The 11,673-nt window shown below is 42.3% G+C and overlaps 1 protein-coding gene across 6 annotated transcripts in view; it reads right to left on the reverse strand.

The window, feature by feature from the left end:
• The window catches only part of QKI (QKI, KH domain containing RNA binding), a 154,755-nt gene extending 143,452 nt beyond the window's left edge, over positions 1 to 11,303 (reverse strand). For 3 of the 6 annotated variants that reach the window (XM_019412741.2, XM_019412740.2, XM_019412743.2), the window contains exon 1: positions 10,738 to 11,001. In XM_019412741.2, the coding sequence (XP_019268286.1) occupies positions 10,738 to 10,879 (142 nt within the window). In that variant the 5' untranslated portion in view covers positions 10,880 to 11,001. Of the gene's footprint in view, positions 1 to 10,737 lie in introns of all 6 variants that reach the window. The other 3 variants (XR_002070862.2, XM_019412745.2, XM_019412742.2) reach the window with 2 other exon arrangements.
• Positions 11,304 to 11,673: the final 370 nt, after the last annotated feature.

Raw genomic sequence — 11,673 nt, forward strand, 5'->3', positions numbered from 1 at the left:
TTTCAAAACAGGAATATATTCCCTGGTTAAGGAAAGCTTTACCAAACAACAGTGGGAGGATCAGTTTATCACCACACTAATCCAGATTTCCATTTTAGTTTCACTAATAGTGGAACCAGATACTGTACCCCCAGCATAATGCTAAATCAAGTACCTAATCATCACCTATGATGTTATACACTTGAACCTATTTGATCCTTTAAACCTAACCTCCCAAGTGCTAGATACAGAGGGCAGAAAGGATAATTCCAATGATAAGGAAGTTACAGCAGTGACATAAAAGAGATGGTTCTAGGGGCGCCTGGGTGGCTCAGTCGGTTAAGCCGCCGACTTCGGCTCACGTCATGATCTCGCGGTCCGTGAGTTCGAGCCCCGCGTCGGGCTCTGTGCTGACAGCTCAGAGCCTGGAGCCTGTTTCAGATTCTGTGTCTCCCTCTCTCTGACCCTCCCCCATTCATGCTCTGTCTCTCTCTGTCTCAAAAATAAATAAACGTTAAAAAAAAAAGATGGTTCTAAATTAAAAAGGCGTGAAGTCATAACAACAGGATTCAAGGAACAGGACGGGATCCTGAGTCAGACTCTGGTCTGGACAGCCAGTTATAAAAAATATCCTGGGGATAACTACGGAAATCTGAATATAGACTGGTTATCATATTAAATGTAAGATTGAACCATTTTGTTCAATACGATGTTGCTATACAAAATGACTCTAGTTTTTAAGAGAGATACACAAATATACAGAGATGGCAGGTCAAGAGATCTCTACTTTGCTCAAAACAATCAACATAAAAATAAGAACAATTAAATAAAAATAAGATGATGAAAACAGTGAAGTTCCCAAAAATCTTCCTTTTTGAACACATCTAGATTTGACAACATTAGATGAGTAAGGTTTGGATAAAATTTCCTCCGACTCAAACCAAGTCAAGAATTTCTGGGGCTCCTAGGTGGCTCAGGTAAGTGTCCGACTCAACTCTTCATTTCGGCTCAGGTCATGATCTCGCGGTGTGGTGGGACCAAGCCCCTCATCGAGCTCTGGCCGGGCATGGAGCCTGCTCGGGATTCTCTCTCTTCATCTCTCCCTCTGCCCCTCCCCAACTCATGCATGCACTCTCAAAAATAAAATAAAATAAAAATTTCTAAGATTCCCCTAAACCAAAGAGTTTCTTCAGTCCTCTTTAATTCACATATAAAGCCTAATTCTAAGTAACCAACATTTTGGGTGACAGCTGTACCAATGAGCCCCGCACATTCTCAATACCTCAGGATTAAGGTAATAACTTAAGGGCAAGGAAAAAATAATTTCTGTGTATGTTTATTTTTAGTTAAAACAAATGTTTTAAAAAACTGTAAAGAGATTAGATCTAAAATATAGAAAGCTTGAATATATTTTTATTAAGTATTTTGAGAAAATTAACTGTTTTAAAAGCTACCTAACCATAAATCTTAATCCTTCTCAATGCATCCAATTTCTACTTCCTTAAGCTCATCTATTTTGCACTCTTATTAGTTCCCCTCAAAGAGTTCATTATGACACCCCAAAACAGTACAAGCCCTCCACTGGTTCCTTACAAAACTCAAGAATAAAATTTATGCTTTTCATCCTGGCATTCAAGGCCCATCCTAATAGAGCCCGAACCTAGCCTGCTGGCTGTGCTCTTAACTCACTCCTTCGCGTGCATTTGCCATTCCAAATGAGTCTAAACGTGCTTTCTGAAAATCTCTCAATCTCCCATCACCACTGTTTCGACGTTACAGCACTTTCTCTTCTCCTAGAACATCCTCCACCCTCCCTTCACCTCATTAAAGCCTACCACCTATTAATACCAAGTCAGGTTCTAATTCTCAAAAAATATTAGTTATTTTAGCTCAAAGGGACTTCTCAACCATCAGAATGCTAGTAGTGAGTGGTCCTCATGAACATAAACACTAGCTGATACTCATACGGGTAAGTTACCTTTTTTCTTTTCTTCTTTCTCTATATGCTGCCTTGCTTATCTCATTGTCCATCCTATCCTATCAAAAACAACCTAAAAATATCGACAGAAATTAGATGATGCGACCTTACAGTCTGAAAAGTTCTTCTGCATACAATACTCTCCTGTCTCCGAGTATTTTGATTTGAGGTTGGTAGGGCAGTTAATAATTCCACTTACAGATAAAGAATCTGAGGTTTGGTATCTTGTCCCAGGTCACCAAACTACTTAACTGCAACCTCATGATTAGATCTCAGGTCTACTAGCCAGAGAATTCTTACTTGCAACATGGTCTCATTAGCATATGGCCAGAAACACAAATTCATTTTTATCTTTATGCTGGCTCACACATGTACACATGTATACATGCACACATATACATGCACACACATACAGTCAACACCTGAATACCTGTCGTAACAACCGCAGCATCGTGCCACAATGATGGTAACAGCAGCAATAGTAAGAATTAGATGCAGTTAATTTCCAAATACCTTATATTTGAACTTGGTCTGAAATTTTACTTCTTAAAAAACGTATTCACCTTCCACGTAACGTTTCTCAGAGTAAGTCGATTACTATAACACAGCAAGAGAGGGGCTGTGGTTCCTACTTCTTTCTGAATATACTTGAAGGAATCAGTTGACACTCCAGGTGTGGGCATCACGAATGGAACAAGGTGGGCTACTTAGTGCGGCTCCCATTTCCACCCAGCAACATCATTCACCTCCCGACAATCCCTATTCAGACTTGCCCACCTATGCTATTAACCACCCGATGCTAATCTAAAAGTGATCCAAGCGTACATTTCTGACTTAGTAAACCTTTACATTAAATCTTCCAGTCAGAAATATTAGGTTTCTTCTTGAGTGGTTATAAGAAATAATAACTGCAAAAAACAATAACAGCAGCAAAAATACTAAATACACACTAGATTTATTTGTACCTAAAGAGTTAAATAAGGCTCTATCCTGCGGTTACTAAGATGTTAAAGTAAATGAGCTGAAATCCTCTGAACACCTTTACTTTCTCGTTTTTAGCCTCTTAATGATCACAAAAATTTACCATTAAAAAAAAAAAAAAATTCCAGCTCCAAGAATTTGACCGGTATTTGCTCAAGTCCAACCTATCACAGAATTAGCAAATCTCCCGTTTACTTTTGCTTCATGTTCACAACGTAAGGCAACACAGGAATTTCTTAGCACATGGAACTATTCTGGGTTTTTCTTCTTCAGTTCCATGTATGGAGCAGCATATTCACCAAAGAGATCAGAAGGTAGAGCCGAGGGTCTAGCCCCAACCCTGTTACTACCTTGCCTTGTGATGTGGAAGAGTCACCACCTCTCTAGACCTCAGTTTCTGCACCTACATTATGCAGATGTTTCTACATATTTTAAACTTAATTTAGCTTAAAACCCAAAAGTTCCCCAATAATATGCAACTGACCAGGTAATGATGCCCAATCTTTACAATGACTTGTCCTGCACTAAAGCCAAAGGCAAGATGTTTACTTAGGATAGCTAATAAGACCCTTTTCCACTTTTGATATATAATCATTTCAATCCTGGGGCCAAGCAAGATAGTTTCATTACTTCAAAAACCATCCATGCTCTAGATCTTCCCCGTCCCCAACGCCCACTCTCAAGGATTCAGGGACAGCTCACATTCGCTGTATGTCTCCCTCTATCCACATGCACGCCTACACGTGTACAAACAGAAGCCCTTTCCTTATTGCTATGACCATACAACATGAGACTACTTTCTGGATTTAACTGCATTCTGATGTTTTTCTGACACTTCAGTACCCTTGAAAAGCATCCAAGTTGACATATTCTGCGTTATCATAAATAACAGTGAAAGAGATGTTATAGTAAATGGATTCATTTCATTAGTCACAAAATTTAGTTTAATAAAACATATAGGTTAGAATCAACGTATAAAGCAACATTATGAACAAAGTTTCATTTTGCTAGACTTAACAGGATTGTTGGAATTTCAAACTAGAGTTGCTGCTTCAGGAAACGAATGACAAAAAAAATTAAGTGCGGTCATTTGCTTGTTAATTATAAGATTTCTGGATAAATCACTTATCTTCTACAAGCTATCTCTGTAAAAATTCACGGCAGAATTACTTTTAAAACATTGTTAAGGCTAAAGCAGAAAAGTAGACTGCTTTTAAGAGGGTTAAGTTTCAGTTAGCTGAAAACTTCAATTTATCAGTCTTCTAAGTAACGGCACTTTCAAATTAGCTTAAAGAAACACCTATGCTTTAAAAAATTGCTATCTGTATTAAATTACTGTAACTGCCATATATGTTTATACTCAGCTTTCTTCTGAACTAAAACCATTCAAATAGTCCTTATCTATCATGAACACATCAAAGCAGCACTTAGGGACCTGGAATGTTTCCCATACACTGTGTTTTACAGACTGCAAGACCCACATATCAGCTGGATACTAACTTTTATAGGTAATTGACAAGGAAAAGGGTTTACCTATATAATTCCATAAATGCCAAAACTTTTAGGAGCTGAGAGGAGCACTGACAGCTTCTCTCTGCTTATGGACTGATCTACTCTGCATAAGGACTGGCTGAAAACTATTTGCCTCAGTAAAACAATTTTATTTTCCTAATTCTCATTCACACCGATGGTAGTAAAGTAAAATTAAGATAAAAGCTTCTTGAGGACAGGTATTACAAACAATATTGTAAGATTTCTAAAAACAAATCATTAAAAAAAAAAAAAAAACGTACCTTTTTTCTAACTGCCCAAAACTATCACCAATTAGTATATAATTTGCTTAATCCCATACTTTAGAGAAAATAGAAATCAAGAGGGTAACACTGTCAACCTATTTATTAATTCCATGAACATCTGATAGTCTAAATATGCCAGGCTATGAGGTGGGCACTTTCAACCAATTCTAACAGGGTAGACAGGCAGAAACAGAGATATTATTGCAATGGTAAGTACGACTGATGAAAACTCTATAGACAGTAGTACCTAACACACACTGGGTTATATCTACAGTCAAATGTCATAACACAGTCACGCTAACAAAATGCATTCACTACGAAAACTTTAATGTTATGTTTGCTTTCTGTTAAATGAAAAAAAGCTGTAAAAATCTTACTTGGACATCCAACAACCTAGCTATTTTGGGCCCCAAAACTGAAACGCCAACTTGTCAAAGAGGTACACGCGTTCCCTAAAAGTTCCCATGAAGGGAAAAAGTACATAATCTTGATGTCAAAAAAGGAGAAGGATCAGAAAAAATAATGAAATCCTGTCAATCATAAAAAGTTGGAAAATATAAAAATTAAGAATTAAAAGTTAGTACATAATAGAATTATGACTTCTTGGCATAGGTTCCGGCTCTATCCTGATCCCTTGGCCTAAAATAGATCCTTGGATATCTTCATAACAGTTGACATACCAACAGCAACAGAAAGTTGCTCAGTAGACTCTGTCACTCAAGTTATCAAATGAATTAAACTTAAAAATGGCATAGCATTTTCCCGTCTCCAACAGAGGAAGACAAATTTTACTTTTAACTGCACCATCATAAACCGAACAAATTGTATTAACTGTAATAAATTTCTCAAAGAAATTAAAAGATATTCCAGTCAGATCATAAAAAGCTATCTCTATGATCACACTGGTATAATTCTCTCAAAGCCAAAAAATTAAAAAAAACAATAAAACAAAACCTTACAAATCTAAACACTGGCTTCAGAAAAAGAGCATGAGAATAATGCTCCAGTAAAGGCAGGTGTGTGTGTGTGTGTGTGTGTGTGTGTGTGTGTGTGTGTGTGTGTGTGTGTGTGTGTTTGGGGTGGTGGGGAGGGGGGCGGGGTGTTACATTTTATGTCCTTTGTCACAGGAATTGATTTCCCTTTAAAAAGTAAACCAAAAACCATTTTTTTTTTCTTATGGAAAACTGATGCACTTTACAATCAGCTTCAGGACAGTGACAAGTGAGGGGATAACAACAGAAATATAAGGTGCATCAACCGTTAAAAAAACCAAATTAACTTGTTTTCACTCGATATCCTCAAAGCCATTTAAGAAAAGGTCTCATACCAAACACACTAGCAGATGTGATTAGCGAAGAGACCTATTTCTATTAATTCAATTACATTATATCCTTGGGAGTACAGCTTTTACTGCAAAACATGTAAATTGGATAAAGTTAAGAAAAAAAGGAATCACCTTCTGCCTCATTGTATGTACATGCATCTTGAATACATATTCTGCCTAAAGGGGAGTTAAGCTTCAAAAGTAGAGAATGAATGTTGAATAAATGACCTACTATACAAATTATCATTTCCATCATTACCTTATAGAGCTGGTGACACCTCCTGGGTAAGGGGGAAAAAGAATAATGGAAAGAACAACTGATTATAAATATCAGTTTCCTTCTTATCACTATTAATTCAAAGGGCTAGTATACAACTACAAAATCTTTGTTTCTAAAGAACAGATTACTTCAATTTAGGTAAAATCTGTTTGTTTCAGATATTGATTACTGTCAACAATGCTCCAGGAAAAAAACCCTAAAATTTTAGTAAACTTACATAGCAAGAATCCTCTCGATACCAACAAAAAGCCATACAATTTTTGAAACAAAGCTTTTGTAGACAAGCAAGATTTCTCCCCTGGAAAAAAATTTTTGAAGTGTAAGAAAACCGAGGGTACGATACGATACTTTCAATACTAAATGCATAATAAATGGAGACAAACATTAACATGGAAAAATGTTAACTAGTAAAGCAAGTTCTAATGTAAAACATTTTTTGCCCACATTTTTAAGGGAGAGGAAGAGAAAATTGAGGTCAGAAAATCTATTACCATCCCTCCAAAAGAACATAAGAAAATTAAAATGCATTTTTCAAATGAGTAATGGAGAATGTAATCTAACATGTTTGCTCACTTCTTCTGAGCCACACACTAATTTTCCAGATATTCACGAAAGATTTAGGCTAGCTTTACTTGTAAACCATACATTTTGAATTTTCCTGTCAGCAGCCTCAACCTCCATGTGCCTAAAAAATACAAACTCAAAATGTGATTTTAAAATCCCTAGTTCTCCCTTTTCCCCATCTGGGATTTTTAAGTCTAACTGATCTCATTTGTCGTCTTAATTCTAAATTGCAATACTTTATAAAAACAGAATTTGCATTCAAGTACCCTTGTTCCTCGAGTCTCATTTTCATGACAAAGAAAGTTTTGTTTTTTTAAATAAAAAACTTGCTGTAGCAACCACTCTTTCCCAAGGATGGTCCCAGGATTCAGTTTGGAAACTTCTCTCCAGAGAGCAGTTTAAGACTTTAAGACCTCGGTTTTGTGTGCAATCATCTCTATCTTCAACGAAAGATTCTTAAGTACTGGAAACAGTAACTGAAATTACATCCTTAATGTGAGTGGTCTAACCTAGAACATATTCACAACTTTAAAAAAAAAAAAAAAAAAGCAACCATGTGAAGATACTTGGAGCAAAGTCTGACAACCCACCCCACCCCCACCCCGCATAAAATAAATCCAAAAACCAAAAAGATTGTCCACAGTCAAAATATAGGCTAAAGGTTAACTTGACCTGGAATTAAAATGCTCAATCTAAAGCATGCCAAGTGTTAATCAACTAAGAAAACCTAGCACATATAAATCCCAAATTTGTGACTAGCCAAATAAAAATTCTCAAACTGACAAGCAAAAATTTTTAAAGCGTACTTTTAAAATACATTCTGAAATAGAATTCCTAAATGAAACAAAATGAAAAAAATCATTCGAAATTTTTAATTATCTGAAAATACATCTACTATAAGTACAGTACCTTAATTACTAACGTGAAACTTAAAGCTTTACGTAATTTTTTTTTTGTTCTGCCAATCTTATGGAAAAGCAAAATGTAATTCCTAACCATAAACTGAAATCATGATTAATTTGTTTTGGACAACGACAGACCACAAAGGGGTAAAGCAAGTTGACAAATTTTCAGAATTCAATCACCTGGCCCAAAAAATATGATGCATTTCAAAAAGCAATTTTCTTTAAGCCAAATTAAGTTTATAATAAGGCTAACAATTACAGGAAGCTGCTTATTCCACACTAAGGAATAGCCCCTTTTCCTGCATGTTTGTACTGGTCTGATAAAAAAACAATCAAACTTCCTAGTCATTATGCTGTCCATTTTAAACATTCCAGCTACCACACAGAAGCAATCTTTATGCTGGGGAGTTGATAAAACTAAAACTCAAGATAGACCAAGATAAGAGATGGAGTAAACCATACTAAAAGAAAAAAAAAATTACAATTTATCATCCTCAGCTAGTAGTCTCCAAGACTTAAAAATGCAATGGTTACTCTTTCCAACCACAGAGAAATGAACAAACAAACCTTTGTTAGAGATGACATAATTGGAATTCTCGATTTGGGAGATTAAAAATTATTGAAGGCAAGGGTTAGAAACTTTTTAACAGGAGTCCAAATTATCTTTTAGAGATTTTAGGGGAACGTAGTAACACAAAAGAGAAGCCTTTCAGAACCAGAGAAACCTAAATGAGCGGTTTTTAAATAGCATGCACGTAAAGTGAAAGTATTTGCAATTGTTTTTTTATAATCCAGTGTAGTGCCATTTGATTGAACTGAACATTTCAATTCAGAGAATGCAACTTTAACCCTAAATATTGTGAGGACGTATTTTCATTTTAACGTCTATGAAGGATTCTTTCTAAACAACAGTCCTTACGAAAATAACCCTGACAGAAACTTTTACAAATACCACTCAAGCTCTAATTTTACCAAAACATACCAAAGCAAGGCTGCGTATTATTTTTGAAATGGGACGAAAGTTGTTCCCATAATTTTAAAGAAAGTGTTTTCATTGTTTGCAAATATGTTATGTATTACACATACAGTAAGTGTGGCCACAAATTACACATAAAACCATCTACTGTGATTTAAATTTCCACTAAATTTAATATAGATTATTGAGTACGTTACACATTTTGCTCCAAACATTTCTCCTTTAAAAAAAATAACTGGCGCCCCTTAGCGCTCACATTTGGAAATACTCACTTTAAGAGTTCCAGCAATTTTTTTTTTTTTTTTTTTTGACATTCCAGAAAGTTTTCTGCCTCCACAATCTTTCAAATGCCAACACAAATAGAAAAAAACAGAACCCCTTAAAGGGACAGCTCAAGTTTTTTCTGGAGCAATGTGAAATTAGCAGACTTGCTGTTTCAGCAGTGTTAAAAGCCTATTCCAATAAAGGTTGCGGCCGTTACGTTTAACGTATGTGAGCAAAACGGAGGACGCAGTAAAACCTAACAGTTTCGGACTTTTAAAGTTGTTTCTGGACTTTCCAGACAACAAAATCTCCTGGGATCCTTCTTTAACCATCTTTAATCACGGAGACATTTCCGGTCTTTTGTTCTTTAGTGACATTCCAACTCTCTAAGCTTCAGATTCCTTTTCCCTACTTCTTTAATAAAGACCTCAAAATTCTTGTGAAAAATCCAAAATCCATTGTTCAGTTCCACAAAACACAGTTTTCAGCTTTAACAGCCCTCCGGTGATGCTTCTAAGACCAAAAAAAAAAAAAAAAAAAAACCTCCTGGCTACTCGATTTTCGAAGCAGACTTTCTTGCTGGTCATTTTTTTTTTTTTTCTCCAGGCGTTCACAGCAATGCACAGCTACTAGAATTTTTAATAGTCCAGGGCATTGTTACAAAAACTTGTTAAAGAGATTCCAGAGTTGGCCAGAATTAATCTTCTGGTCATTCTTCGCATCCCTCAGCTCTCCACCAACCAAGCTTGCTCGCAAACTTTCACTCGTTTTTATTTTCGCCCTTTCAAACGTCTTGATTTCCTGTCCTACAAAGTAAGGCAGCGGCGTCCTCGGGGAAAAGCTCTCCGCCGAAGTTCTCTGCTACTCGGGACTGCGTTCAGATTTGTCCTCGCGTTATTTCGTATTCACACCCCCCCCCCCCCGCCCGAAGTGAAGTTAAACTCCCGAACAGTTCTCGCTTCCCCAAACAAAAGGACAAAAAGTGCTTTCCGCTGTCATTTTGTCCTCGCCTTCGGCTAAATCAGCAGTACTTTCGGTCTCCTTTGGAATTTCTCTAAATTATCGAGCCCCACGCTACTGCCCTCGAGTATCTGCAAGCTGCACAAACTCCAAAAAAGCAAAAGCCCCGCTGAGTCCTCCACTTCGGGAACCGCCGGCCTCCGCGGGAGGAGCCCCCTCTGCGTGCGCCCCGGGGCCGGTGTCCTTCAGGCGCCCGCGGGGCGGGCGAGGCCGGGCTCCTCCCGGGCAGGCCCGCGGAGCTCCGGGCCGTCGCGGTGCTCGCCGGCGCGGCTGGAAGCCGGGGGGCGCGAGAGGGCTCGCCCCGCAGCCCTTCCCCAGCGCCACCAACTTGGGCGCCGGCGGCGCGAGGCCCGGGCTCTCGGGTCCGGGGTCCGGGATCGGGGGGTGGGGGGGGGGGGGGCGTTGGAGGGGAGAGTGTGCGTCCCGCCGGCGGGTCCCGCCCGCGCCCGCGGCCCCGGCCCGCCCGCCCGCCCGCCTGCCCGCCGCGCCCCGCGAGCCCGGCCTCGGCGCCGCCTCCGTGCGCCCCGCCCGGGCCTCTCCGTCCCCGGGCGCACGGTCCCCGCCGGCCGCGACCTTCCCGCCCTCCCCACACGCCGGCGGGGCGTCGGGTCCCGAGAAGAGGGGCCGCCGCCGGGGGCGCGGGCCGCGAGGGGCCGCCGAGGAGACTCACCTTCGTCCAGCAGCCGCTCGAGGTGGTTGAAGATCCCGCAGAAGTTGGGCAGGCTGCTCATGAGCTTCTTGTCGTTCATCAGCTGCATCAGGTAATCTGGGGTGGGCTTCGGCTTCTCCTTCGTTTCCATTTCCCCGACCATATTCCAGGCTCCGCAGCTCACTCCGCCCGCCGCCGCCGCCGCCGCCGCCGCCGCCGGAGAGGAGGGAGGGGCGGGGAGCCCCGGCCGCCGGCCGCTCGGGACTCGGCGTCCCGCTCCGCTCCGCTCCCGCGCCGGGCGCCGGGGCGGCCGGACCGCGCGCTCGCCGCGCTCTCCCCGCCCCCGCAGGCACTTTCCGCCCGCGGCCCGACGCGCTCCCGGCCCGCCGCCGCTCCTCGGCCGCCGGCTCGGCGCGTCCCTCACGAGGCCGCCGGCGGGCGGGAGGCGGGTCTCCGCGGGCCGAGTGCGGGCGCGGGCCGCTCGGCGCCGGACGAGGAGGAGCCGGGCCGCCGCCGCCGCCGCCGCTCGCTCGGCTGGTCGCGCCCGCTCAGCCGCCGCCGCCGCTTCTGCCGCGGGCTCGGGGTCTCTCTGGGCTGGTCCCCGCCGCGGCCGCCTCTGCCGCTGCCGCCGCGCTCTGACTCCGCTCCTCCTCTTCCTCCTCCTCCTCCTCGCCTCCTCCTCCTCCTCCTCACTCACTTGGCGGCGGAGTTCGCCTCAGTTCAGGCGGCGCTGCCAGCGGCGGCGGCGGCGGCGCGGGGGGAGGGGCGGCGGCGCGGGGAGGGCCGGGGGCGGGCGGCGGGCGGGGCCGCGCAGGGCGGCCGTTAGCGGGGCCCCGGCCGGCGCGCTCCTCCTCCCGCCGCCGCCGCCGCCGCCCCCCGCAGCCCCCGGCCCGGGTGCCGCCGCCGCCGCCGCCGCCGTCGCCGCCGCCGCGCCGTCTCCCTCCGGCGGGGTGGGCG

This window comes from Panthera pardus, unplaced genomic scaffold (genome assembly GCF_024362965.1).
Source record: "Panthera pardus isolate Hobbes unplaced genomic scaffold, ASM2436296v1 HiC_scaffold_17, whole genome shotgun sequence".
Classification (NCBI taxonomy): Eukaryota; Metazoa; Chordata; class Mammalia; order Carnivora; family Felidae; genus Panthera; species Panthera pardus.